Source organism: Carcharodon carcharias, chromosome 10 (assembly GCF_017639515.1).
Source record: "Carcharodon carcharias isolate sCarCar2 chromosome 10, sCarCar2.pri, whole genome shotgun sequence".
In the NCBI taxonomy this organism is placed as follows: domain Eukaryota; kingdom Metazoa; phylum Chordata; class Chondrichthyes; order Lamniformes; family Lamnidae; genus Carcharodon; species Carcharodon carcharias.
Window position 1 is genome coordinate 143694681 of NC_054476.1, and position 27355 is coordinate 143722035.

At 46.1% G+C, this 27355-nt stretch overlaps 1 protein-coding gene across 1 annotated transcript in view; it reads left to right on the forward strand.

Annotated features, from left to right (window-relative positions):
* The window catches only part of smtnl (smoothelin, like), a 40210-nt gene that overhangs the window by 6246 nt on the left and 6609 nt on the right, over positions 1 to 27355 (forward strand). The window contains exons 2-4 of the mRNA XM_041197814.1: positions 9829 to 9919; positions 11721 to 11945; positions 13965 to 14040. Of these exons, the coding sequence (XP_041053748.1) occupies positions 9829 to 9919; positions 11721 to 11945; positions 13965 to 14040 (392 nt within the window). The remainder of the gene's footprint in view (positions 1 to 9828; positions 9920 to 11720; positions 11946 to 13964; positions 14041 to 27355) is intronic.

Sequence of the window (27355 nt, forward strand, 5' to 3'; positions counted from 1 at the left end):
CCATGACCTCTGCCATCTAGAAGGGCAAGGGCAGCAGGCACATGGGAACACCACCACCTGCAAGTTCCCCTCAAAGCCACTCACCATCCTGATTTGTAAATATATCGCCGTTCCTTCATTGTCGCTGAGTCAAAATCCCGGAACTCCCTCCCTGACAGCACTAAATGCTGGCCTTCACATCCTGTGATGCGCATGTCCCATAAAATGAAGGCTCCTCCTCCCAATCTCTGTTTAGGGTTCCTACATAGAATCTCTAGGGCGCAGAGGGAAGCCTTTGGCCCATAGCCAGCAATCTAGTCAGTCCCACTCCCCCGCTCTATTCCTGTAGCCCTGTGAATTTATTTCCCTGAATATAAAATTTCCTTTCAAAATTATTTATCGTCTCTGCTTCCACCACCCTCATAGACAGTGAGTTCCAGCTCATCACCACTCACTAGGCAAAAAAAGTTCTTCCTCACATTTGCCCTGCATCTCTTGCCCAAAACCTTAAATCCATGTCCCCTGGTCCTTGTAGCATCAACTGATGGGAATGGTTTCTCCTTATCAGCCTCACCTAAACCTGTCATAATCTTGTACACCTGTGTCAAATCTCCCTCAATTTAATTTCTCCAAGGAGAACAATCTTAGATTCTCCAACCTACCCTCATAGCTAAATCCCCTCATCCCTGGAATCATTCTGGTAAACCTCCTCTGAAGGGGTGAGAAAGTTGGGTGAGGATAGGATTGGAATTTGAAATGCTGGTCCACACAGCCGAATAGCTGTCGACTCTCAGTGTCACAACACACTGCTGTGAGGAATAGCCATTTGGTAATGGTGTAGGCGGGAGCTGGACCCAAACAAGGGATTGAGGGTGGAGTAGAAGAGGAAAAGGAACATGAGGGAACAAGCAGGAAAGTGAGAGGAGCCACAGACTGTTAATGATTAAAGGCTAATGGAACGATTCTGCCTGATATGGTCCGTACCATAGGTCATGGCCCAAATAACAATAAAAATTTGCATTTATATAGCGCATTAGTTCACTGTAGGTTCACCAGGCTGAATCCTGGGATGAAAGGGTTTATCTTATGAGGAAAGGTTGGGCAGGTTGGGCCTGTGCCCATTGGAGTTTAGAAGAATGAGAGGTGATCTTATTGAAAGGTAAGATTCTGAGGGGATTTGACAGGGTGGATGCTGAGAGGATGTTTCCCCCTCGTGGGGGAATCTAAAACCAGGGGGCACAGTTTCATTTAACACAGAGATGAGGAGAATTCTTTTTCTCTCAGAGGGTCGTTAGTCTGTGGGATTCTCCTCCCCAGAGGGCAGAGGAGGCTGGGTTAATGAATATAGTCAAGGCTGAGTTAGGAAGAATTTTGATAACAAGGGAGTCAAAGGTTATGGGGGGGGGGGGCAGACAGAAATGTCAGAGCAGCCATGATCTTATTGAATTTTGGAGCAGACTTGAGGGGCCGAGTGGCCTACAATTCCTCCTAATTTTTATGTTCTTGGTGCCTTTAACATAATAAAACATCTTCAGGCGCTTCACAAGAATGTAATCATACTAATTTCAACACCGGGCCACATAAGGAGATATTGTGGCAGACAACCAAACACTTAGTCAGCCAGGTAGGTTTTAAGGAGTGTCTTAAAGGAGGAAAGTGATGTGGAGAAGGGGAGAGGGGTTTCCAGAGTCTGAGTTATTTCCAGACGACCGAAGGCATGGCCCCCAGAGTGGGGCGTTGGAAATGGGGGACATACAAGAAGCAGGAATTGGAGGAGGTGACAGAGATCTCGGAGGGTTAGGGTCAGGGTGGCAGAGATTTCAGAGGGTTAGGGTCGGAGGAGATGACAGAGATAAGGAACAGGCTTCAAATGGGCTTGTTGCATGTTGGGTAATGGAAATCTGGAACTCTCACTTCCAAAAACCTGTTGAGGCTGAGGGTGAGCAAGAAAGTTTCAAACTGACCTAGATTTTTATTGGGTAAGGGTGTTTAGGCATATGAAGCCATGATGGGTAAATGGAGTTAAGATAGAGATCGGCCATGAGCTAACTGAATGGTGGAACAGGGGGCTAAATGGCCTCCTCCTATCCTGGGAAAATTTCTAAAGTAGTTCCAACTCAGTGAACAAACTTTTTCCTTGTGAAGGTGGAAACTGCAGAGCTGATCCCAAATTCCCAAAGGAAGGACAGGGATATCTGTCCAAATGGATTCACAGTTTGCAGTTGTTAACAAACTTGACTGGGGGAAGTCAATGGAACAAATGGTCAAGGGAGGAGGCTAAATATAGTGAGAGAAGGAAGACAAGAACGAGAGGGGGGAGGGGTTGGCTAGAGAGAAAGAGAGGTCCGAGAGAGAGAGGAAAAAAAGGAGAGAGGAAGAAGAAGTGACAAATGCATAGAGCCAGAGACAAAGACAGAAATGAAGAGATAGCTAGAGACAGAGAGAGGGACAGGGGGAGAGGCAGATAGGGAGACAGAGATGGGAGTTCAGCATTGTCAAAGAACCAGGATGTAACCCTTTGGCCAATCTGTTTGACTGAACCATCTGTTGCTGATCCATGTCTATCAGCCTGTGGCGGCTGTTTGTACCCCTCCCCCGCAGAGCTGCCGGAACATTCTGAGTAGCTGATGTCACCGGTTGCTCCAGCAGCTTTTCTCCTGCAGTTTCCTCTGTTTCTGCGTTCCTCCCAACTCCTGGCTCGAGCCCCTCACCCTATTCCTCGCCCTCACCATCACCTCTACCCTATCCCCCTCCCCCTCCCCAACTCACAGCTGCCTCACATAAAATCACATTTCACAGTTGTGCTTTTTTAAAAGCAAGATCCAGTTTGTCAACAGTGCACCCCATCATGAACACCAGCTGTGGGATCTTTTATTGCAAGAATATTTTTCTTCCAATTCTCATGGGTAGAATTATTTGCTGTCTAATTTTGCCAAGTTACTGACTATAGGGTGAAAGACAGCTACCCAGAACAGTAAAAACTTGGAAATAAGAGTACTGACTGGTCCGAACTGTTATTTCCTATTGGGTATATGTAAATGGAAGTCCTTTTACTCTCAGAATCACACAGCACAGGGAAGCCATTCGGTCCATCATGCCTGTGCTGGCTCTTTGAAAGAGCTATCCAATTAGTCCCAGTCTCTCACTCTATCCCCTCCCCACATTTCTCTTTTTCCAATTCCCTTTTGGAAGTTAGTATTGAATCTGCTTCCATCACCCTTTCAGTGCGTTCCAGATCACAACAACTTGCTGTGTGAAACAAAAATACATTTCCTCTCAGGTTTCTTTACCTATTATCTTAAATCTGTGCCCGCTGTTAACCAGTTGCCAGTGGAAATAGTTTCTTCCTATTCACTCTATCAAAATCGCTCATAATTTTGAACAACTTTAATCTCCCCTTCACCTCTGCTCAGCAACTGTACAAGATTCACCACACCATCTCCTACATTCATCCCATCCTGAAACTGTTGAATCTTCACCGTCAGTAATCTTCTCTTTCTCCCTCTAATCTTCAGACTTTAAAAACCAAGCTGTTTCCTGACTTATCTTGTTTTGTCCTTTCTGCTCTTTGGTCTCAATGCGGTCTTACATCCTAAACAAAAACAAAAGTACCTGGAAAAACTCAGCAGGTCTGGCAGCATCTGCGGATAGGAGTACAGTTAATGTTTCGAATCCAAATGACCCTTCAACAGAACTAAGTAAAAATAGAAGAGAGGTGAAATATAAGCTGGTTTAAGGTGGGGGGTGGGACAAGAAGAGCTGGATAGAGGGCCAGTGATAGGTGGAGATAACCAAAAGATGTCACAGACAAAAGGACAAAGAGGTGTTGAAGGTGGTGATATTATCTAAAGGAATGTGCTAATTAAGGGTAGAAAGCAGGACGAGCAAGGTACAGATAGACCTAGTGGGGGTAGCCCTAGCCTTGCTCGTCCTGCTTGCTACCCTTAATTAGCACATTCCTTTAGATAATATCACCAGCTTCAACACCTCTTTGTCCTTTTGTCTGACATCTTTTGGTTATCTCCACCTATCACTGGCCCTCTACCCAGCTCTTCTTGTCCCACCCCCTCCCCCCCTTAAACCAGCTTATATTTCACCTCTCTTCTATTTTTATTTTTTATCATATTTTATTCAGGATAAAAGAGGCTAGAATGCAGGGTCACAGTCTCAGGATAAGGGGTTGGCCATAAAAGACTGGGATGGGGAGACATTTCTTCACTCAGAGGGCTGTAAAGCTTTGGCACCCTCTACCCCGAGAGCTGTGGGTGTTCAGTTGTTGAGTACATTCAGGACAGGCAGTGATGGATTTTGGGGTTCTAGGGGAATCAAGGGATATGGGGAGTGGGTGGGAACATGGAGTTGAGGCAGACAATCACCCATAATCTTATTGAATGGTGCAGCAGGATCAAGGGGCTGAATGGCCTCCTGCTCCTTATTAAGGTGCATTCCTTTTTGCAAAGCCAAGGTGAGAAAGGCAGGGTGTAAGACCGAAGCTAAAAGCAAAAAACTGCAGATGCTGGAAATCCAAAACAAAAACAAAAATACCTGGAAAAACTCAGCAGGTCTGGCAGCATCTGCGGAGAGGAGCACAGTTAACGTTTCGAGTCAGAATGACCCTTCAACAGAACTAAATAAAAATAGAAGAGAGGTGAAATATAAGCTGGTTTAAGGGGGGAGGGGGTGGGACAAGAAGAGCTGGGTAGAGGGCCAGTGATAGGTGGAGATAACTAAAAGATGTCACAGATAAAAGGACAAAGAGGTGTTGAAGGTGGTGATATTATCTAAAGGAATGTGCTAATTAAGGGTAGCAAGCAGGACGAGCAAGGCTAGGGCTAGCCCCACTAGGACTATCTGTACCTTGCTCGTCCTGCTTTCTACCCTTAATTAGCACATTCCTTTAGATAATATCACCACCTTCAACACCTCTTTGTCCTTTTGTCTGTGACATCTTTTGGTTATCTCCACCTATCACTGGCCCTCTATCCAGCTCTTCTTGTCCCACCCCCCACCTTAAACCAGCTTATATTTCACCTCTCTTCTATTTTTACTTAGTTCTGTTGAAGGGTCATTTGGATTCGAAACATTAACTGTACTCCTATCCGCAGATGCTGCCAGACCTGCTGAGTTTTTCCAGGTATTTTTGTTTTTGTTTAGGATGTAAGACCGCATTGAGACCAAAGAGCAGAAAGGACAAAACAAGATAAGTCAGGAAACAGCTTGGGTTTTAAAGTCTGAAGATTAGAGGGAGAAAGAGAAGATTACTGACGGTGAAGATTCAACAGTTTCAGGATGGGATGAATGTAGGAGATGGTGTGGTGAATCTTGAACTTCACACAATCCAGGGAGGTAGAAAACGGTGTGGGACTGAGGGTCTGGATTCAGGAGGAACACGAGAGAGCATTGACAGCAGCGATAAAAACAGAAAATGCTGGAAAAACGCAGCAGGACTGACAGCATCTGTGGAGAGAGAACAGAGTTAACAGACTTGAAGCGTTAACTCTTTTTCTCTCTCCACAGATGCTGCCAGACCAGCTGCGCTTTTCTAGCATTTTGTTTTTATTTCAGATTTCCAGCATCCGCAGTATTTTGCTTTAATTGACAATAGTAATATTGATAAAGAGAAAACAAGATTGCGACAAAGAGAAAGAGATTGAAGGCAATCTGTCACGTTTCTCACCAGGCACTAGGCTTCAATCTAAGGCAGTGAAATGTTTTAGGACATCCTGAGGTCATGAAAGGTGCTATATAAATGCAAGTTGTCTCTTTACAGGTGGGAATGAAATTGCTTATCAGGCAACAAGCTGTTTTCTGTTACCAGGAATATGAGCGGCATTCAAGGAGTGTCATGGGAACTGTGTCCAAGTTTTAAACAGCATGGCCTTGTTTTACACTTGTTAAGAAGACAAGTTTGAGAGCAATAAAGGGACAGTTTCCTGGGGCTGATGGACAAGTTGTGGGAGCTCCGTTTAAAACCAGGGCAGATGAGGCCAGGAATGTCAATCATTAGATACAAGAGGATTGAGAGGTTAAAGAGGTAAGAAATTGGAAGTTGTTGGTGAGACTTGTGAATGACACAATGAAACTGTCTTTGGAGAATTGAAAGAAGCTGAGGAGTTTTCACCATTCAATGAAGGGGTGAAGATTCAGTGATTCAACCATTACCCTGAGGATTGGAGTTTGTGAGAATTGTTATCTGAAGAAAGGTGATGAGTGAACCATCAGCAAAAGCTTGGATAGAGTTAATGAAGAGAGGTGGAGATCCTTACCTGGTGAAGAGGGAGAGTGTGAGAGGGCTCTTGGTCCTTGGAACCCTGGTTAATGGAAAAAGAGTCAAGAAGATTGATCAGTTATAATTTAAGATGGGGTGCTGTGACAGGAAGTAGATAGCATTGGATTTATGGTCATCATCCAAGGGGATATTCTAGGCTGCCATGTTGGGAATCATAACTGAGCCTGAATATATCCCCACCCACCAGCTAGTTAGGGATGATTGAATAGTAATCTGGAGCAGCCAGTCTGCCTTCCCTAAACCAAGGACCATCTGACTAATTGTGGTACCTAAACTGCTAGTCATGACCCAAATAACCAAACTTAAGACAGACCAGGAATCCCATCCAGAGCTTTCTAATTAGGATAATGTCACCTGGTCGATTCACCCACTAATCCATTAGGGAAAAGTTGTGATGTTGTCATGCCTTAAGTTATGTTCACAACAATGCCAACTTGCATATATATAGCCCCTTTAACATAGTAAAACCTCCCAAGATTTCACAGGAGCGATTCAAGCAAAATTTGACACTGAGGCACATATGAAGATATTAGGTCAAGTGACTAAAAGCTTGGTGAAAGAGGTAGCTTTTAAGGAGTGTCTTAAAGGAGGAAAGTGAGGTAGAGAGATGGAGAAGTTGAGGAAATTCCAGAGCTTAGGGCCCAGGCGTTTGAAGGCATGGCTGCCAATAGTGGAGCCATGGACACAAGAGGCCAGATTTAGATGAGTGAAGTGATCGGAGGGTTATAAGGCTGGACGAGATTACATTGATAGGGAGGGGGTGAGGCCATGGAGGGGTTTGAAAAGAAGGAAGAGAATTTTAAAATCGAGGTGTTACTGGACCAGGAGCTAACTTAGGTCAGTGAGTTAGCACATGGGTATATTTTTTTTACAGGTTCCTCATCCTATTGTCAATCACCCCCAAATTTCCTTCCTTCTCCCAACAAAGAATTCCAAATCATAACAAATGTTTCAAACAGGGAAACACCTCTCTACAATTTACTCCCAATCACCTTATTGTACATATCATTCCCATCCTCTCCTGTTACTCTGTCTCCTCTGGGGAACAATACTGGAGTCCAGTTTCCATACTTGTGCTTTCTTTTTGCTTGTTCATGCTGGCTAGACCAGCATTCATTGCTCATCCCTAATTTAAAGGTCAACAACATTGCTGAGTCACATGTAGGCCAGACCAGGTAAGGAGGGCAGATTTCCTTCCCTAAAGGATATTAGTGAACCAGATGGGTTTTTACAACAATCAGCAATGGTTTCAGAGTCAGAATTTTATTGAATTCAAGTTTCACCATCTGCCATGGTGGGATTTGAACCCAGGTCCCCAAAAGCATCAATGTAGGTCTCTGGATTACTAGCCTGGCAACAATACCACTACACCACCAATACTACATGTGAGACTGACTATTTCACCTTGATGATTGCTCTGCTTAGCAAGTTTGGGAATATTTCTAGCATTTTCTGTCGTTATTTGCGATCTTCCCAGCTCTGTTTTGCTCAGCACCACAGCGGATGATGGATTTACCCAATGATCTTGCCCAATGATCTCTGAAGAGTATCTGAAATTTTGTAGACTTAACGGGGGTAGATTTTTGTCTTCCCTCCCAGTGCAACCTTACCCTACCCCACCCCACGTCACTAATCTAATGGAGGGGAGAAGGGAACACACTCTGCTACAGGATCAGCCAGCTATTCCTCCCATTAATTGTCACGGTATGAAAACCAGGCAGCTCCTGTAAAGGGCATGTGTTAACCGACCCCTCCAGATTACCAGCCAGGCTGTGGGGATGAAGATGGAATCCCCAGTCTCTCAGTTTGAGCTGGCCTCTCTAACAGATTCTGCAGGCTCACCCTCTAACCTTAATTCCATTTTTGTCGGGGCCTCACAGCTCAGCTCTCAGGGCCTCATGGTGTCATTCTATTTAAAGATCATTGTTTATGCTCCATCTGTCAGGGATCAGCACTTAAAACAAGCTCATCTTTCTCTCTCTCTCGCTCTGTCATCACGCAGGACACATTATAAACAGGTCACAGTACAGACCAAAACTGAGAGCTTTCGATGCTGTAGTGAAAGTGTTAGAAAGTAAACATTGACAGGGAGTGTGGGTGAGGCTCCGCACCCTGGAGTTAGCATCAACCTCATCGCTTCAAAGTAATCTTTTTAAAAGTTGGCAAAGCTCGAAATCTGTGACCTGAGATCAACTGATTCTTGTTGGGTAAGGGTATTGAGTGAAATGGGATCAAAGACGGGTTAACTGGAGCTGAAGTACAGATCAGCCACGATCAAACAGAATGCCAGAACAGGTTTGAGCGGCTGAATGGCCTCCTTTTGTTCCTAACTTGTTAATGAAGTATCACACGGGGGTATCCCACCGGTTTGAGTTTCTTCACTGCAGCTGGAAGAGGCTTTTACTGAACTATAGCGTGCCGGGAACTGCATTGTCTCTCACAACCTTGGGGTGTCCCAAAGCGTTTTACTGCAAATCAAATATTTGTGAAGTGTAGTCACTGTTGTAATGTAGGAAATGCAGTAGCCAATTTGCACACAGCAAGATCCCACAAACAATAATGCGATAATGACCAGATAATCTGTTTTAGTGATGTTGATTGAGGGGTAAATATTGCCCAGGACACTGGGGACAATTCCCCTGCTCTTCTTCCAATTAATGGTTGTGGGATCTTTTATGTTCATCTGAGTAGCAGCACCTTCAGCAATGCAGCACTCCCTCAGCTGGGATTTTGTGCTCAAGTCTCTGGAGTGGGAATTGAACACACAACCTTCTGACTGGGAGATGAGAGCGCTGCCCACGGCTGGCACGTATGTGATTTCATCTGCTCTCCTGTAGATTAACCAAACGCTAATCTTCGGCTGTGAGCCTAGTGCCACAGGCCGATCCTAGCCACACGGCTGGTTGCACCAATAGTCAGAGGTAGGAGTCCTGTGTAATTATTCCCTCCTTCGGCCTCCCCCAACCACATCCAGCCAGCACCCCCACCTACTCACACCCTCCCCCAAAAAGCCAGCCCCTCCTCAACCCAACTCAGCCACCATCTCAGTTTGGTTCAGTGACCTCAACACTAACTGGGAATGTACCGGGCTGGATACTGAGAATTGGGTGGGAGCTCTCTTTACCCAGTTCCTGACCATCCCTCCAATTCGCATTAAGCTCCATTTTTAATGACCCCAGGAAATTCAGCTTTTCTCATTCATTATGTAAAGTTTTTCCTTTGATTTATTTGGAAACTTACACATTTATGTTTAAATCCTCTTGTTTTGCTGAGCTGGCATATGTTGGAGAGATAGTTCTGGCCCCACCCCTCTGTACCAGTTCATATTTGATGTGTCTCAATGTGGAGCTGCATTAACCACTTTCTTTCCCGGTTGATAAAACAGGCGGGAGATGATACAAGTGACGACCGATTGAATGACCTGTTCTCAGTTGCATTTTCTCGATAATCTATGTTTTAGGAGGGGTTGAATTTCCCCACTCCTTGAATCCAAGGAGATGGGAAGTGTTTGACTCGTTGGGTTTCTGAAGTTTAACCCATTTCCTTTCTCTTTCTTTTAGCCCGATGAACAGCCGGCAGAGCAGAATGGGGCACAAGGCGGCAAATTAACAAAACTCAGTGCAGAAGTGAACATGCTGCACTCCACAAGAGGCAAGACAGGAGATAATGCTTCCCCTTTAACAGCATTCTTTGCATGTGGATGTTTTCATTTCTTGGGTTTTCTAAGGTGATTTCCAGTCCTTTTCCCCTTCCTCTCTGCCCGTCGACTGGAGGAGCGGTTTGTCCCTCCTTCCATCTGCACCTCACTTCCAGCTGCATGTTGTGGTCTGGGGTGTAGCATTCTTACCTCAGAGTCACAAAGTTCCGGGTTCGAGTCCCACGCCAGAGATTTGAACACAAAGTTCATGCTGACATTCCCAAGTGCAGTACTGAGAGAGTACTGCGTGGCTGGAGGTGCTGTCTTTTGGATGAAATGTTAAACCTTCTCAAGTTGGGCAGAAAAGAACCCACAGCATTATCCCGAAGCAGAGCGGGGCAGTTATCCTTCGTTCCCTGGGGTCAATATTTATCTTTGAATCAACATCATTAAAAACAGATGTACTGGTCATTATCACAGTGCTGTTTGTGGGATCTTGCTGTGCGCAAACCGGCTGCTGCGTTTCCTCTAGTGACTAGATTTTAAAAGTACCTCATTGGATGTAAACTGCTTTGGGATGTGCCAAGGTTGTGAAAGGTGCTATAGAAATGCCAACAGGGAATCAGTGAAGCTGATGGATGGAGCTCGGGGTGTTCCAGTTTATAGTTGAGACTGAGGGGAACTTGTATTTATCTAGAAATGTCCCAAGGCACTTTACGTATAGTGATTATACTTTGAAGCACATTTACTGCTGCTATGCAGCAAACATGGCAGCCAATTTGCACAGGAAGATCCCACAATAAGACGAATGTTCCTTATTTTTCATTGGTGTTGATTAAGGGGTGAAAGTTGGACCAGGTTAGTAAGAAAATTCCAATAGGGGCCATGGGGAAGTCTTTAGCCCAGTTGAACAGGCAAGCGGAAGCAAGCAACACACCCAAAGGACAGCACCTCCGACAATCTGGCTCTCCCTCAGCACTGCACTGGAGAGTTGGCCCATGCTATGTACACTGCCTTGGGGCAGAATCGAAGACTACTCTAACCACAGGCAGTGAGCTGTTGCCTGAAGCTGAGCGAGATCAATCAGAGTCAATGTGGATGGAGAGACATACACCAGCTCCATTCCAGTCTTCATAGAATGATACAACACAGAAGGTGGCCATTTGGCCCATCATGCCTGTGCTAGCCCTTTTAAGAATTAACCAATTAGTTCCATTCCACTTGCCCTTTTGCTATAGCCCTGCAAATTTGGAAGTTCCTTTATTGAGTTTTCCACTGCCCTTTCAGTGGCCTTTCAGGCAGCACATTCCAGATCACAACTCACTGTTTAATAGATAAATCTCCGCAGGTTACTGACTGTCCTGCCAATGGAACCAGTTTCTCCTTATTTACTCTATCAAAACCCCTCATAATCATTCAGTTAACTTTACCCTTAGTACATCTGCTTGAACGAGAACAACCCTAGTTCCTCCAGTCTTCGCATAAACTCAGAATTAGACAAAGTACTCCAGCTACAACCAATGTTTGATAAAAGTTTAGCATAATTTCCTTGTTTTTCTACTCTATTCCTTTAGTAATAAAAACCAGGATCCCATGTACTTTTTAACAATCTTCTCAACCTTTCCTTCCAATCCCTTTAAAACTGGACCATTTAATTTACTTTGCCTCTGCTCATTCTTGCTGCCAAAATGTAGGACTTGCTTTCTCTATGAAGAGATGGGGGTGGGTGTGAGATCAGGGACCCCGAATTCTGGGTTGTCCCTTATTTACAATGGAACACAACTTGAATAAAATTTCACTTTTCACCCAAAGCAGGGAAGGAACTGACAACAGGCCGGCAGGGCCCAGCCACTGCGTTACAGGAACATGAGCCTGCAGCAGTGGGCCTCGCTCACCTGCCCATCACCGCGGTTACCAAATCTGGGGAGAAATTCTCCGCGGAAATGTCAACGAGCACGACCTCGCGATCGGAAAATCTCAGCCAATTGGCTGAAAACAGGCACCAGACGGAGAGCATCAGTCAAACTGTGCACCAATCAGGCGAGTGACACGGGTTCAACAGGCAGAAATATTCGCTAATCGCACCTGCCTCGTCCTGTTCTGGGCCTTGTTTCATGAAAGCTCCTTCCACAACCTCAGGGCGTCCCAAACTGTTTACAGCCAATGAAGTACTTTTGAATTGTGGCCACTGTTGTAAAAGGGAAACACAGCAGCTAATCGGAGCACAGCAAGATCCCACAGACACCCATATGTTAATGACCAGATAATTTGTATTTCGTGATTTTGGTTAAAGGATAGATATTGAACAGTTCACCAAGCAGCACTCTCCTGCACCTCTAAAAAAGTGAAAGAGAATCTTTCACATTGACCTAAGAAACAGTTTAATGTCTTATCTGAAAGGCAGCACCTCCGACAGGGCAGCATTTCCTTAGTACTGACCCTCTGACAGTGCGGCACTCCCTCAATGCTGATGGTCCAAAGAATGTGGCATTCCCTCAGTACTGACCCTCCAACAGCGCAGCACTCCCTCAGTACTGACCCTCCAGCAGTGCAGCACTCTCTCAGTACTGACCCTCCAACAGTGCAGCACTCCCTCAGTACTGACCCTCCAACAATGCGGTGCTCCCTCAATACTGACCCTCTGACCGTGCAGCGAGCCCTCAGTACTGACCCTCTGACTGTGCAGCGCTCCATCAGTACTGATCCTCTGACCATGCAGTTCTCCCTCAGTACTGACTCTCTGACTGTGCGGCGTTCCCTCGGTACTGTTCCTCCGATAATGCGGCACTCCCATAATACTGACCCTTTGACCGTGCAGCCCTCCCTCCCTCAGTACTGACCCTCTGACCGTGCAGCACTCCCTCAGTACTGACCCTCTGACCGTGCAGTGCTCCCTCAGTACTGACCCTCCGATAGTGCGGCACTCTCATAATACTGACCCTCTGACAGTGCAGCATTCCCTCAGTGCTGACCCTCCGACAGTGCAGCACTCCCTCAGTACTGCACTGGGAGCGTCTGCCCAGATTATGGGGTTTAATGCTTTAGGGTTTGAATCTATGACCATCTGATTTAGACAGTGCTGCACTGATAGCTGTTTAGTTTGGATTCTAAGCCTTACTTCAAACACTGGGAAATGGCGCAGTAACTCGCGAGTGTTTTTCCCTCCCTGAAATCTGCCACACTCCAGGGAAGAAAGGCCTTGCTGATCCCGAGGGACACTGGGAGATTTTTATCCCTTCATTGAGTTTCAGACACAGACAACAGCTGCCACATTCCAGCAACAGGGGCACTTGAGGCAACCATGTTCAGGAAAATTGTCCCCTTCTCATTGGCATGGGTTCACTGCAGGGAGCAGATGCTGGCAGCCTGCTCACTCGTGTTTCACAAGGTTAAACTCAGTTAATGAGTGAAGCAATGTCAATTGTTTCAGATCAGGGACACACTGCCTGATTTCCAGGTACACTGGAGGTGACTTAGAAATCTTTATTCATTCATGGGATGTGGGTGTTGCTATCAAGGGCCAGCATTTATTGCCCATCTCTCATTGCCCTTGAGGGGTGATGGTGAGCCACTATAGCTCACTACAATATAGCTGAGTGGCTATTTCAGGGGGCAGTTAAGAGTCAACCGCATTGATGTGGGTCTGTAGTCTGACTGGGTAAGGATGACAGATTTCCTTCCTAAAAGGGCATCAGTGAACCAGATGGGTTTTTACAAGAATCCTATAGTTTTATGGTCAATGTTACAGAGATGATTCCACATTAATTAATTTTAATTCACCAGCTGCCACAGTGAGATTCAATTTCATGTCTCTGGATCATTCATCCAGGTTTCTCAATTACGAGTCCAGTAACAGAGCCACTCTGCTACCATTGTTGCATTTGCTGTACTCTTCACATTGAGATGCAAATCGAATCAGTGACATTGCACATGCATCACCTGGAGACCGGCTACAAAGCTCTCTGAGGCTATGAATGGTGGGTAAGGAGAGTACAGCCGCGTGTTTGTGATGTGTTTCTGCAGATCCTCATTGCTGCTACTTCATTGTCTCTTTTTCAGACAAGAATGTCAGTGTCAGTAAGACCGCCTCTTCTATCAGTTACTCGATGTCCAGTGATGCTCAATCTCCATCCAGGTAATGACTCGGGGAAAACATCCCAAGCAATCGAACACATTCCGTTCTGATCAACTCGACCCCTGTGATCTAAACTCCTACTTGTTACAGACTCACCACTCAGGTCTGCTCCAACCTTCTGATTTTTCTTTGTCCACATTCTCCTGATTACCCTCCCACCTTCCACTCTCTGGAAAGATGAGCTCATCCAAAACCTTCTTGCCCACGTCATAACTCGCACCGAGTCCCTTTTACCCATCACCCCTGTGTTCACTGACCGACACTGGGCTCAAGACCTGGCCACTTTTACAGTTCTCACTCTTGTTTTCAAATCACTCCATGACCTCCCCCTCCCTCTATAATCTCCTTTGGCCCTACAACCCTCTGAGATTTCTGCATTCCTCTAATTCTGACCTCTTGAGTAAGCCTGATTTTAATGGCTCCACCATTGGCAGTCGTGCCTTCAGCTGCCCCAAGTTTTCGAATTCCCTCCCTAAACCTCTCTCTCCTCCTTTAATACACTCCTTAAAGGTTTTTGTTCAACTGTCCTAGGTTCTCCTTTATGTGGCAAAACTTGTTTGATAATGTTTCTGTGAAGTGCTTTGGGACTATGTTCAAGGCCCTACACAAATTTAAGAGTGGTGGTTTCCGGATCACTTTGGGGTCCAAAAAGAGGTGTAGGCAAGAGGGAGGATTAAGAAATTCCTGGCACCTCCTGGAAGTTCGGTTTGAGCTCATAAACTTCACAACCGTAAAGGAAAAGACCAGAGTGGACACAAAAATAAAGAGAAAGCCACAAATATCTCCACAAAGAATGAAAACTAATTCTCCACATTTACTGCTTCTTACAAGAGATGGGCTTTTTTCCTGCTTCTAACTGAGCAGAATTTTAAGGGCTGCTTTTAATTCAGCTCCACAACAGAACAGGAGAGCTGAGTTTTTCTGAAGATTTGAACCCTACTCCCACGCAATGCCTTGTCAGTTGTTATTAAACTGATCCCAAATCTGTTTGAAGCATGAAACCCATTCACACTTCACTGCCCGGCCACTAAAAGGATTAGGATAATCGCTGCAAGAATTGAAGGAGAGGGTTAGGAAAAGGTCGACACTGAGGGTAATTAGTGTATAAAATTCTTGATGACAAACTTCTGTTAAACTAGAATCAGTAGACTCTTGTAAAAGAGTTTCACATTGGTACTTGAAAAGGAATTGGGAATAATAAAGGGTACAGGGAGTGAGGGGGGAGGGGCATTAGACTGGGTGGGATATTAGAGAGTACAGGCAGTGAGGGGAGGGGCATTAGACTGGGTGGGATATTAGAGAGTACAGGGAGTGAGGGGATGGGGATTAGACTGGGTGGGATATTAGAGAGTACAGGGAGTGAGGGGAGGGGATTAGACTGGGTGGGATATTAGAGTATTAGAGAGTACAGGGAGTGAGGGGAGAGTGAGATTAGACTGGGTGGGATATTAGAGGGTACAGGGAGTGAGGGGAGAGTGAGATTAGACTGGGTGTGATATTAGAGAGTACAGGGAGTGAGGGGAGAGTGGCATTAGACTGGGTGGGATATTAGAGGGTACAGGGAGTGAGGGGAGAGTGAGATTAGACTGGGTGGGATATTAGAGGGTACAGGGAGTGAGGGGAGAGTGAGATTAGACTGGGTGGGATATTAGAGGGTACAGGGAGTGAGGGGAGAGTGAGATTAGACTGGGTGGGATATTAGAGGGTACAGGGAGTGAGGGGAGAGTGAGATTAGACTGGGTGGGATATTAGAGGGTACAGGGAGTGAGGGGGGAGGGGCATTAGACTGGGTGGGATATTAGAGGGTACAGGGAGTGAGGGGAGAGTGAGATTAGACTGGGTGGGATATTAGAGTATTAGAGGATACAGGGAGTGAGGGGAGAGTGGCATTAGACTGGGTGGGATATTAGAGTATTAGAGGGTACAGGGAGTGAGGGGAGAGTGGCATTAGACTGGGTGGGATATTAGAGGGTACAGGGAGTGAGGGGAGAGTGAGATTAGACTGGGTGGGATATTAGAGGGTACAGGGAGTGAGGGGAGAGTGAGATTAGACTGGGTGGGATATTAGAGGGTACAGGGAGTGAGGGGAGAATGAGATTAGACTGGGTGGGATATTAGAGTATTAGAGAGTACAGGGAGTGAGGGGGGAGGGGCATTAGACTGGGTGGGGTATTAGAGGGTACAGGGAGTGAGGGGAGAGTGAGATTAGACTGGGTGGGATATTAGAGTATTAGAGGGTACAGGGAGTGAGGGGAGAGTGAGATTAGACTGGGTGGGATATTAGAGGGTATGGGGAGTGAGGGGAGAGTGAGATTAGACTGGGTGGGATATTAGAGTATTAGAGAGTACAGGGAGTGAGGGGAGAGTGGGATTAGACTGGGTGGGATATTAGAGGGTACAGGGAGTGAGGGGAGAGTGAGATTAGACTGGGTGGGATATTAGAGGGTATGGGGAGTGAGGGGAGAGTGAGATTAGACTGGGTGGGATATTAGAGTATTAGAGAGTACAGGGAGTGAGGGGAGGGGCATTAGACTGGGTGGGATATTAGAGGGTACAGGGAGTGAGGGGAGAGTGAGATTAGACTGGGTGGGATATTAGAGAGTACAGGGAGTGAGGGGAGAGTGAGATTAGACTGGGTGGGATATTAGAGTATTAGAGAGTACAGGGAGTGAGGGGAGGGGCATTAGACTGGGTGGGATATTAGAGGGTAGGGGGAGTGAGGGGGGAGGGGGATTAGACTGGGTGGGATATTAGAGGGTACAGGGAGTGAGGGGAGGGGCATTAGACTGGATGGGATATTAAAGGGTACAGGGAGTGAGGGGAGAGTGGCATTAGACTGGGTGGGATATTAGAGGGTACAGGGGGTGAGGGGAGAGTGGCATTAGACTGGGTGGGATATTAGAGGGTACAGGGAGTGAGGGGAGAGTGGCATTAGACTGGGTGGGATATTAGAGGGTACAGGGAGTGAGGGGAGAGTGAGATTAGACTGGGTGGGATATTAGAGGGTACAGGGAGTGAGGGGAGAGTGGCATTAGACTGGGTGGGATATTAGAGGGTACAGGGAGTGAGGGGAGAGTGAGATTAGACTGGGTGGGATATTAGAGGGTACAGGGAGTGAGGGGAGAGAGGGATTAGGCTGGGTGGGATATTAGAGGGTATGGGGAGTGAGGGGAGAGTGAGATTAGACTGGATGGGATATTAGAGTATTAGAGAGTACAGGGAGTGAGGGGAGAGTGAGATTAGACTGGGTGGGATATTAGAGGGTACAGGGAGTGAGGGGAGAGTGAGATTAGACTGGGTGGGATATTAGAGGGTATGGGGAGTGAGGGGAGAGTGGGATTAGACTGGGTGGGATATTAGAGTATTAGAGAGTACAGGGAGTGAGGGGAGGGGCATTAGACTGGATGGGATATTAGAGGGTATGGGGAGTGAGGGGAGAGTGAGATTAGACTGGGTGGGATATTAGAGGGTACAGGGAGTGAGGGGAGAGGCATTAGACTGGGTGGGATATTAGAGAGTACAGGGAGTGAGGGGAGAGTGAGATTAGACTGGGTGGGATATTAGAGGGTATGGGGAGTGAGGGGAGAGTGAAATTAGACTGGATGGGATATTAGAGTATTAGAGAGTACAGGGAGTGAGGGGAGAGTGAGATTAGACTGGGTGGGATATTAGAGGGTACAGGGAGTGAGGGGAGAGTGAGATTAGACTGGGTGGGATATTAGAGGGTATGGGGAGTGAGGGGAGAGTGGGATTAGACTGGGTGGGATATTAGAGTATTAGAGAGTACAGGGAGTGAGGGGAGGGGCATTAGACTGGGTGGGATATTAGAGGGTACAGGGAGTGAGGGGAGAGTGAGATTAGACTGGATGGGATATTAGAGTATTAGAGAGTACAGGGAGTGAGGGGAGGGGCATTAGACTGGGTGGGATATTAGAGGGTACAGGGAGTGAGGGGAGAGGGGCATTAGACTGGGTGGGATATTAGAGAGTACAGTGAGTGAGGGGAGAGTGGCATTAGACTGGGTGGGATATTAGAGGGTACAGGGAGTGAGGGGAGAGTGAGATTAACCTGGGTGGGATATTAGAGGGTACAGGGAGTGAGGGGAGAGTGGCATTAGACTGGGTGGGATATTAGAGGGTACAGGGAGTGAGGGGAGAGAGGGATTAGACTGGGTGGGATATTAGAGGGTACAGGGAGTGAGGGGAGAGTGAGATTAGACTGGGTGGGATATTAGAGGGTACAGGGAGTGAGGGGAGAGTGAGATTAGACTGGGTGGGATATTAGAGGGTACAGGGAGTGAGGGGAGAGTGGCATTAGACTGGGTGGGATATTAGAGGGTACAGGGAGTGAGGGGAGAGTGGCATTAGACTGGGTGGGATATTAGAGTATTAGAGGGTACAGGGAGTGAGGGGAGAGTGGCATTAGACTGGGTGGGATATTAGAGGGTACAGGGAGTGAGGGGGGAGGGGGATTAGACTGGGTGGGATATTAGAGGGTACAGGGAGTGAGGGGGGAGGGGGATTAGACTGGGTGGGATATTAGAGAGTACAGGGAGTGAGGGGAGAGTGGCATTAGACTGGGTGGGATATTAGAGGGTACAGGGAGTGAGGGGAGAGTGACATTAGACTGGATGGGATATTAGAGTATTAGAGGGTACAGGGAGTGAGGGGAGAGTGGCATTAGACTGGGTGGGATATTAGAGGGTACAGGGAGTGAGGGGGGAGGGGGATTAGACTGGGTGGGATATTAAAGGGTACAGGGAGTGAGGGGAGAGTGAGATTAGACTGGGTGGGATATTAGAGAGTACAGGGAGTGAGGGGAGAGTGGGATTAGACTGGATGGGATATTAGAGGGTATGGGGAGTGAGGGGAGAGTGGCATTAGACTGGGTGGGATATTAGAGGGTATGGGGAGTGAGGGGAGAGTGAGATTAGACTGGGTGGGATATTAGAGTATTAGAGAGTACAGGGAGTGAGGGGAGAGTGGCATTAGACTGGGTGGGATATTAGAGGGTATGGGGAGTGAGGGGAGAGTGAGATTAGACTGGATGGGATATTAGAGTATTAGAGAGTACAGGGAGTGAGGGGAGAGTGGCATTAGACTGGGTGGGATATTAAAGGGTACAGGGAGTGAGGGGAGAGTGAGATTAACCTGGGTGGGATATTAGAGGGTATGGGGAGTGAGGGGAGAGTGAGATTAGACTGGATGGGATATTAGAGTATTAGAGAGTACAGGGAGTGAGGGGAGAGTGGGATTCGACTGGGTGGGATATTAGAGGGTACAGGGAGTGAGGGGAGAGTGGCATTAGACTGGGTGGGATATTAAAGGGTACAGGGAGTGAGGGGAGAGTGGCATTAGACTGGGTGGGATATTAAAGGGTACAGGGAGTGAGGGGAGAGTGAGATTAACCTGGGTGGGATATTAAAGGGTACAGGGAGTGAGGGGAGAGTGAGATTAACCTGGGTGGGATATTAGAGGGTACAGGGAGTGAGGGGAGAGTGGCATTAGACTGGGTGGGATATTAGAGGGTATGGGGAGTGAGGGGAGAGTGAGATTAGACTGGGTGGGATATTAGAGGGTATGGGGAGTGAGGGGAGAGTGAGATTAGACTGGATTGGATATTAGAGTATTAGAGAGTACAGGGAGTGAGGGGAGAGTGGAATTAGACTGGGTGGGATATTAGAGGGTACAGGGAGTGAGGGGAGAGCGAGATTAACCTGGGTGGGATATTAGAGGGTACGGGGAGTGAGGGGAGAGAGGGATTAGACTGGGTGGGATATTAAAGGGTACAGGGAGTGAGAAGGAAAGTGGGATTAGACTGGGTGGGTTATTAAAGGGGACGGGGAGTGAGGGGGAGAGTGGGATTAGGCTGGGTGGGATATTAAAGGGTATGGAAGTGAGGGGGACAGTGGGATTAGATTGGGTGGGATATTAAAGGGTATGGGAGTGAGGGGAGAGTGGGTTTAGACTAGGTGGGGTATTAAAGGGTGTGGCAGTGAGGGAGAGAGTGGGATTAGACTGGTTGGGATATTAAAGAGTGCAGGGAGTGACTGGAGAGTGGGATTAGACTGAGTGGGATATTAAAGGGATAAAAACAAAAAACTGCGGATGCTGGAAATCCAAAACAAAAACAGAATTACCTGGAAAAACTCAGCAGGTCTGGCAACATCGGCGGAGAAGAAAAGAGTTGACGTTTCGAGTCCTCATGACCCTTCGACAGAACTAGTGAATCCAAGGAAGGGGTGAAATATAAGCTGGTTTAAGGTGTGAGGGGTGAGTGGGTTGGGTGGGGGAAAGAAGTGGAGGGGGGTGGTGTGGTTGTAGGGACAAACAAGCAGTGATAGAAGCAGATCATCAAAAGATGTCACAGACAACAGAACAAAAGAAGTTGGTGATATTATCTAAACAAATGTGCTAATTACGAATGGATGGTAGGGCACTCAAGGTATAGCTCTAGTGGGGGTGGGGGGAACATAAAAGATTTAAAAATATTTAAAAATAATGGAAATAGGTGGGAAAATGAAAAATCTATATAATTTATTGGAAAAAAACAAAAGGAAGGGGGAAGAAACAGAAAGGGGGTGGGGATGGAGGAGGGAGGTCAAGACCTAAAGTTGTTGAATTCAATATTCAGTCCAGAAGGCTGTAAAGTGCCTAGTCAGAAGATGAGGTGTTGTTCCTCCAGTTTGCGTTGGGCTTCACTGGAACAATGCAGCAAGCCAAGGACAGACATGTGGGCAAGAGAGCAGGGTGGAGTGTTGAAATGGCAAGCAACAGGGAGGTTTGGGTCATTCTTGCGGACAGATCACAGGTGTTCTGCAAAGTGGTCACCCAGTTTACGTTTGGTCTCTCCAATGTAGAGGAGACCGCATTGGGAGCAACGAATGCAGTAGACTAAGTTAGGGGAAATGCGAGTGAAATGTTGCTTCACTTGAAAGGAGTGTTTGGGCCCTTGGACGATGAGGAGAGAGGAAGTGAAGGGGCAGGTGTTACATCTTTTGCGTGGGCATGGGGTGGTGCCATAGGTGGGGGTTGAGGAGTAGGGGGTGATGGAGGAGTGGACCAGGGTGTCCCGGAGGGAACGATCCCTACGGAATGCCGACAGTGGGGGTGAAGGGAAAATGTGTTTGGTAGTGGCATCACGTAGGAGTTGGCGGAAATGGCGGAGGATGATCCTTTGAATGCGGAGGCTGGTGGGGTGATAAGTGAGGACAAGGGGGACCCTATCGTGTTTCTGGGAGGGAGGAGAAGGCGTGAGGGCGGATGCGCGGGAGATGGCTGGACACGGTAGAGGGCCCTGTCAACAACCATGGGTGGAAAACCTCGGTTAAGGAAGAAGGAGGACATGTCAGAGGAACTGTTTTTGAAGGTAGCATCATCGGAACAGATATTAAAGGGTATGGGAGTGAGGGGATAGTGGGATTAGACTGGGTGGGATATTAAAGGGTATGGGAGTGAGGGGAGGGTAGGATTAGACTGGGTGGGATATTAAAGGCTTGGATGGGCTGTGCCAAATGGGGATCCTGCTTATAGACGATGGGACTTTAGCACAGACATTAACACCCGCTGCTTGCTGCAGAAATATGGGAAATATTCTATTTTCCCTTTCTCTCCGATGGAGCTGACTCTTGCTGGGTGCAGCTCCCCAGGTACTCACCACTCTGTCAGTGGGTTAGATGGAGATGGGAAACATCGTGCCTGATGAGCCTCATCATGTCCTAATGCAACATCCATACGCTCACTTCCAAGGCTGTTGTTTGACCTCAGAATCCTCCAGAGGTCAGAACACAAGAGTTAGGAGCAGTAGGCCATTCGGCCCCTTGAGCCTGCTCCATCAGTCAATAGATCACGGCTGATCTGATGGTGGCTTCAACTCTACTTTCCTGCCTATCTCCATTGTTGATCAAAAATCTAACTCAGCCTGGAATATATTCAATGATCCAACCTCCACTGCTCACTGGGAAAGAGAATTCCAGAGACTCAACGATCCTCAGATATAATTCTCCTCATCTCTGTCTTAAATGGGAGACTCCTTATTCTGAGACTGTGTCCCCTAGTTCCAGATTCCCCCACAAGGGGAAACATCCTCTCAGCATCTACCCTGTCAAGTCTCCTCAGGATTTTATATGTTTCAATAAGGTCACATCTCATTCTTCTAAACTCCAATGGGTATTGGCCCAACCTGTTCAATCTCTCCTTCATCTCAGGGATCAGTCAAGTGAACCTTCTTTGAACTGCTTTTAATGCAATTATATCCTTTCTCAAGTCAGGAGACCAAAACTGTACACAGTATTCCAGATGTGGTCTTACCAAGGCCCTGTACAGCTTCAGTAAGACCTCCCTATTTTTATATTCCATTCGCATTGCAATAAACACCAACATTCCATTTGCCTTCCTAATCACTTGGTGTCTCTGCATATTAACTTTTTGTGATTCATGTACCAGGACAACAGATCCCTCTGTACTGTAGAGTTCTGCAATGTCTCTCCATTTAAATAATATGCTTTTTTATTCTTCCTAAAAAGTGGACAGTTCTCATTTTCCCATATTATACTCCATCTGTCAAATTTCTGTCCACTCACTTAAACTGTCTAAATTCTTTCATAGGCTCTTAACCTCCTCTTGTCAACTTACTTTCCTGCCTATCTTGGTGTCATCAGCAAATTTAGCTACCATATATTCCCTTCATCAAAATCATTGATATAGATTGTAAATAATTGATGCCCCAGCACGGATCCCTGTGGCACAGTACTCGTTATAGCTTGCCAATCTGAAAATGACCCATTTAACTGCAAGTACTGTTCAAATTCGAAGTCTCATCCAGGGGCCTAAGCAAGGAGATAGAAGCTATCCACTGGCAGTAGCTGAAATAGTTAATTAAGGAAACTAGGTTGAACTGGTCTTGCTGTACCTGAGCTCAGCTAGTCTCTTTGTTTAGAACATATAAATTCAGACATTCTCTATGCGACCAGTGAGGGTTTGGTGAGCTGAGGGAGTTCTGTGAGGAGGGGAGGGAGTTGCTCCTTCACTTTTTCTTTTTCACCCCTGAGGAACTGGGTCTACTACAGGGGAAGAAACTAGACATTTGGTGAATATCTGGTAAGTGGTCAAGATCTTTTCTATTCCTAAGGTTGAAAATAGTACAGAAATTTGTGATAATATTAATAAATATATAAAAGAAAATAAATAATTGAATAAAATAATTAGGTAATTAATTAAAGCACATAGGTATGACAAGACAGGTGATGTGTCATGGCTGCGGCATGTGGTATGTGGTATCCAGTGTTGTCCAGGACAAGCACATCTGCAGTAAGTGTGTGCAGCTTGAAGAGCTTCGGCTCAGAGTCATTGAGCGAGAGGCTGAGCTGCTGACACTGCGACAAATAAGGGAGGGGGAAAGCTACCTGGACAATTTGTACCAGGAGGCAGTCATACCCGTTAGGATAGGATATTCTGATTTGGAAGGTGGTCATGGACAGGAGGGTGTGACTGTTGCTGAGGTAGGTAAAAAGACCCAGAGGGCAGGAGTGTGAGCCTCTGCAATTATCCAAAAAGTTTGAGGTTCTTTCACTTTGCTTGGATGAGAGTGGGGCTGCAGGCTGGATGAGCAAACTGACCATGGTACTGTGGTACAGGAAGCCATTCAAGTGGGGAGAAGCAAAAAGGAATGTAATGATAGTAAGGGATAGTATACTGAGGGGGGTTGACACTGTTCTCTGTAGCAAACAACGAGAGTGCAGACGTCTATGTTGCCTGCCCGATGCCAGGGTTTGGGACATCTACTCAGGGCTGGAGAGAAACCCACAGTGGGATGGGGAGGATCCAGTGGTCGTGGTCCATGTAGATACCAACGACATAGGCAGGATGAGGAAGGAGGCTTTGTATAGGAGCTAGGCACCAAATTAAGCAGAACCTCACAGGTACTAATAATCTCTACATTATTACCTGAGCCACATGCAAACTGACATAGGACAAATAAGATTGGAGAAACGAAAGCGTGGCTCAAAGACTGGTGTGGGAGAAGTGGGTTCCAGTTTGTGGGGCACTGGCACCAATACTGGGGAAAGTGGGATCTGTATTGTTGGGATGGTCTACACCTGAGCCGTGCTGGGGCTGGTATCTTCACGAGTTGCATAACTAGGGAAGTGGAGGGGATTTTAAACTGAATAGAGGGGCAAGGAATCATATTAGGGGAGATGTGGTAAACCAAAGAGTAGAGACAAGGCATGAGGGAAAGGTATTAATATGGGAAATGATAAACAGAACATAACAGGAAGGGACAGAGAGTATAAATCCATGAGTAAATCAGCAGAATACAAATCTAAGAGCAAGTCAACAGATAAGGCTAGACACTAAAAATAATAAAAGTACAAAACTAAAGGCACTGTATCTAACCATACGTAGCATTCGAAACAAAACAGATGAACTGATAGGGCAAATAGAAATAAATAAGTACGATCTGATAGCCATTACAGAGATTTGGCTACAGGATGACATAGATTGGGACCTGAATTTTGAAGGTCTTGAAAGAAGTGGCTAGTGAGATAGTTGATGCATTGGCTTTAATTTTCCAAAATTCCCTAGATTCGGGGCAAGTTCCATTGGATTGGAAAATAGCAAATGTAGCTCCTTTATTCAAAAAGAGTGGGAGACAGAAAGCAGAAACCTACAGGCCAATTAGCCTAACATCTGTCCTGAAGAAGATGCTAGAAGTTATTATTAAAGATGTAATAACAGGGCACTTAGAAAAATTCAAGGGAATCAGGCAGAGTCAAAATGGCTTTGTGAAAGGGAAATCATGTTTAACCAATTTATTGGAGTTCTTTGAATAGTCACATGTGCTGTGAATAAAGGGGAACTGGTGGATGTACTATACTTGGATTTCCAGAACGCATTTGATAAAGTGCCTCATCAAAGGTTATTGCGGAAAATAACAGCTCATGGTGCAGGGGGTAACATATTGGCATGGATAGAAGATTGGCTAGCTAACAGGAAACAGAGTTGGCATAAATGCGTCTTTTTCTGGTTGGCAGGGTGTAATGAGTGGTGTGCCACAGGGATTGGTGCAGGAGCCTCAACTTTTTACAATTTATATAAAGGATTTGGATGAAGGGACTGAAGATATAGTTAATAAATTTGCTGATGACACAAAGATAGGTATTTGTGAAGAGGACATAAGGAGGTTACAAAGGGACATAGATAGGTTAAGTGAGTGGACAAAGATCTGGCAAATGCAGTATAATGTGGGAAAATGTGAAATTGTCTATTTTGGCAGGAAGAATAGAAGAAAAAAACAAAAAAAACTGCGGATGCTGGAAATCCAAAACAAAAACAGAATTACCTGGAAAAACTCTGCAGGTCTGGCAGCATCGGCGGAGAAGAAAAGAGTTGACGTTTCGAGTCCTCATGACCCTTCGTCCGAACTGAGTTCAGTTTGGTCGAAGGATCATGAGGACTCGAAACGTCAACTTTTTTCTTCTCCGCCGATGCTGCCAGACCTGCTGAGTTTTTCCAGAATAGAAGAAAAGCTTATTATGCAAATGGTGAGAGGTTGCAGAGCTCTGAGATTCAGAGGGATCTGGATGTCCTAATGCATGAATCACAGAAGGCTAGTATGTAGGTACAGCAAATAATTAGGAAAGTTAATAGAATGTTATCATTTATTGTGAGGGGAACTGAATACAAAAATAGGGAGATTATGCTTCAGTTGTACAGGGCACTCGTGAGACCACATCTGGAGTAGTGTGTACAGTATTGGTCTCCTTATTTAAGGAAAGATGGAAATGTGCTAAAAACAGTTCAGAGAAGGTTTACTAGACTAATACCTGGAAAAGGTGGGTTGTCTTATGGGGAAAGGCTAGACAGGTTAGGCTTGTATCTACTGGAGTTTAGAAGAGTAAGAGGCGACTTGATTGAAACATGTAAGATCTTGAGGGGTGGATATGGAGAGGATGTTTCCTCTCATGGGAGAATCTAGAACTAAGGATCAATGTTTAAAAATAAAGGATCACTCATTTAAGACAGAGATGAGAAGATTTTTTTTCTCTCAGAGGGTCATGACTCTTTGGAACTTTCTTCCTCAAAAGGCAATGGAAGCAGAGTCGTGGAATATTTTTAAGGTAAAGCTAGATAGACTCTTGATTAACAAGGGGGTGAACAGTTATCAGGGGTAAGCAGGATCATGGGGTTTGAAATTGCAATTCAATCAGCTATGATCTTATTGAATGGCGCAGCAGGCTTGAGGGGCCTATTCCTGCTCCGAATTCATATGTTCATTTATCCTGGCTCTATGGGACACCAGGACCGATTTTGATAGGACCGGCTGCCTTCTGTCTTGTTAAATGCCCAGAGACCAGTGTTTTTCTATACTGGTTAAAGAGCCTATCTTATCTGGAGCAACTTGTGGTCTGAATCAGGTTGTTACTTCCAGATGGTTTATTTATGTTATGTATGCTATATACAGGATGAGCGACTAGGTAGGCACACCTCTTTTGAATATTCCATCTGCTGTACATCTCACACACATGAGCGATGTCATTGCTACAGCATGATCTTCATCACTCAAAAGCATAACTATTCTATTAACCCATTATACTACAACCAGGAATGAAAGCTGGCACCTGTGTGGAGTGAGGGGCACAGATCTGGCACATTAAACTATTCAGCTAGAAAGCTCACTCTTGCAGAGATTTTTCAGGTAGCTTAATATTCTAGGACACAACCAATAATTCCTCAGGGTAGTGTGGTAGGCCCAACCATATTCAGCTGCTTCATCAAGGACCTTCCTTCCATCATAAGGTCAGAAGTGGGGATGTTTGCTGATGATTGCACAATGTTCAGCACCTTTCGTGATTCCTCAAACGCTCAAGCAGTTCATGTCCAAATGCAACAAGACATGGATAATATCTAGGCTTGGGCTGATAAGTGGCAAGTAACATTCACACCACTCAAGTACCAGGCAATGACCATGTCCAACAAGAGAGTCTAACCATTGCCGCATGATGTTCAATAGCAATACCATCACTGAATCCCCCACTGTCAACATCCTGGGGATTATCATTGACCAGAAGCTGAACTGGACTAGCCATATAAATACTGTGGCTACAAGAGCAGGTCCGAGGCTAGGAATCCTGTGGTGAGTAACTCACCTCCTGACTCCCCATAGCCTGTCCACCATCTACAAGGCACAAGTCAGGAGTGTGATGGAATACTGCCCACTTGCCTGGATGAGTGCAGCTCCAATAACACTCGAGAAGCTGGACACCATCCAGGACAAAGCAACCCACTTGATCAGCACCCCATCCACATTCACTCCC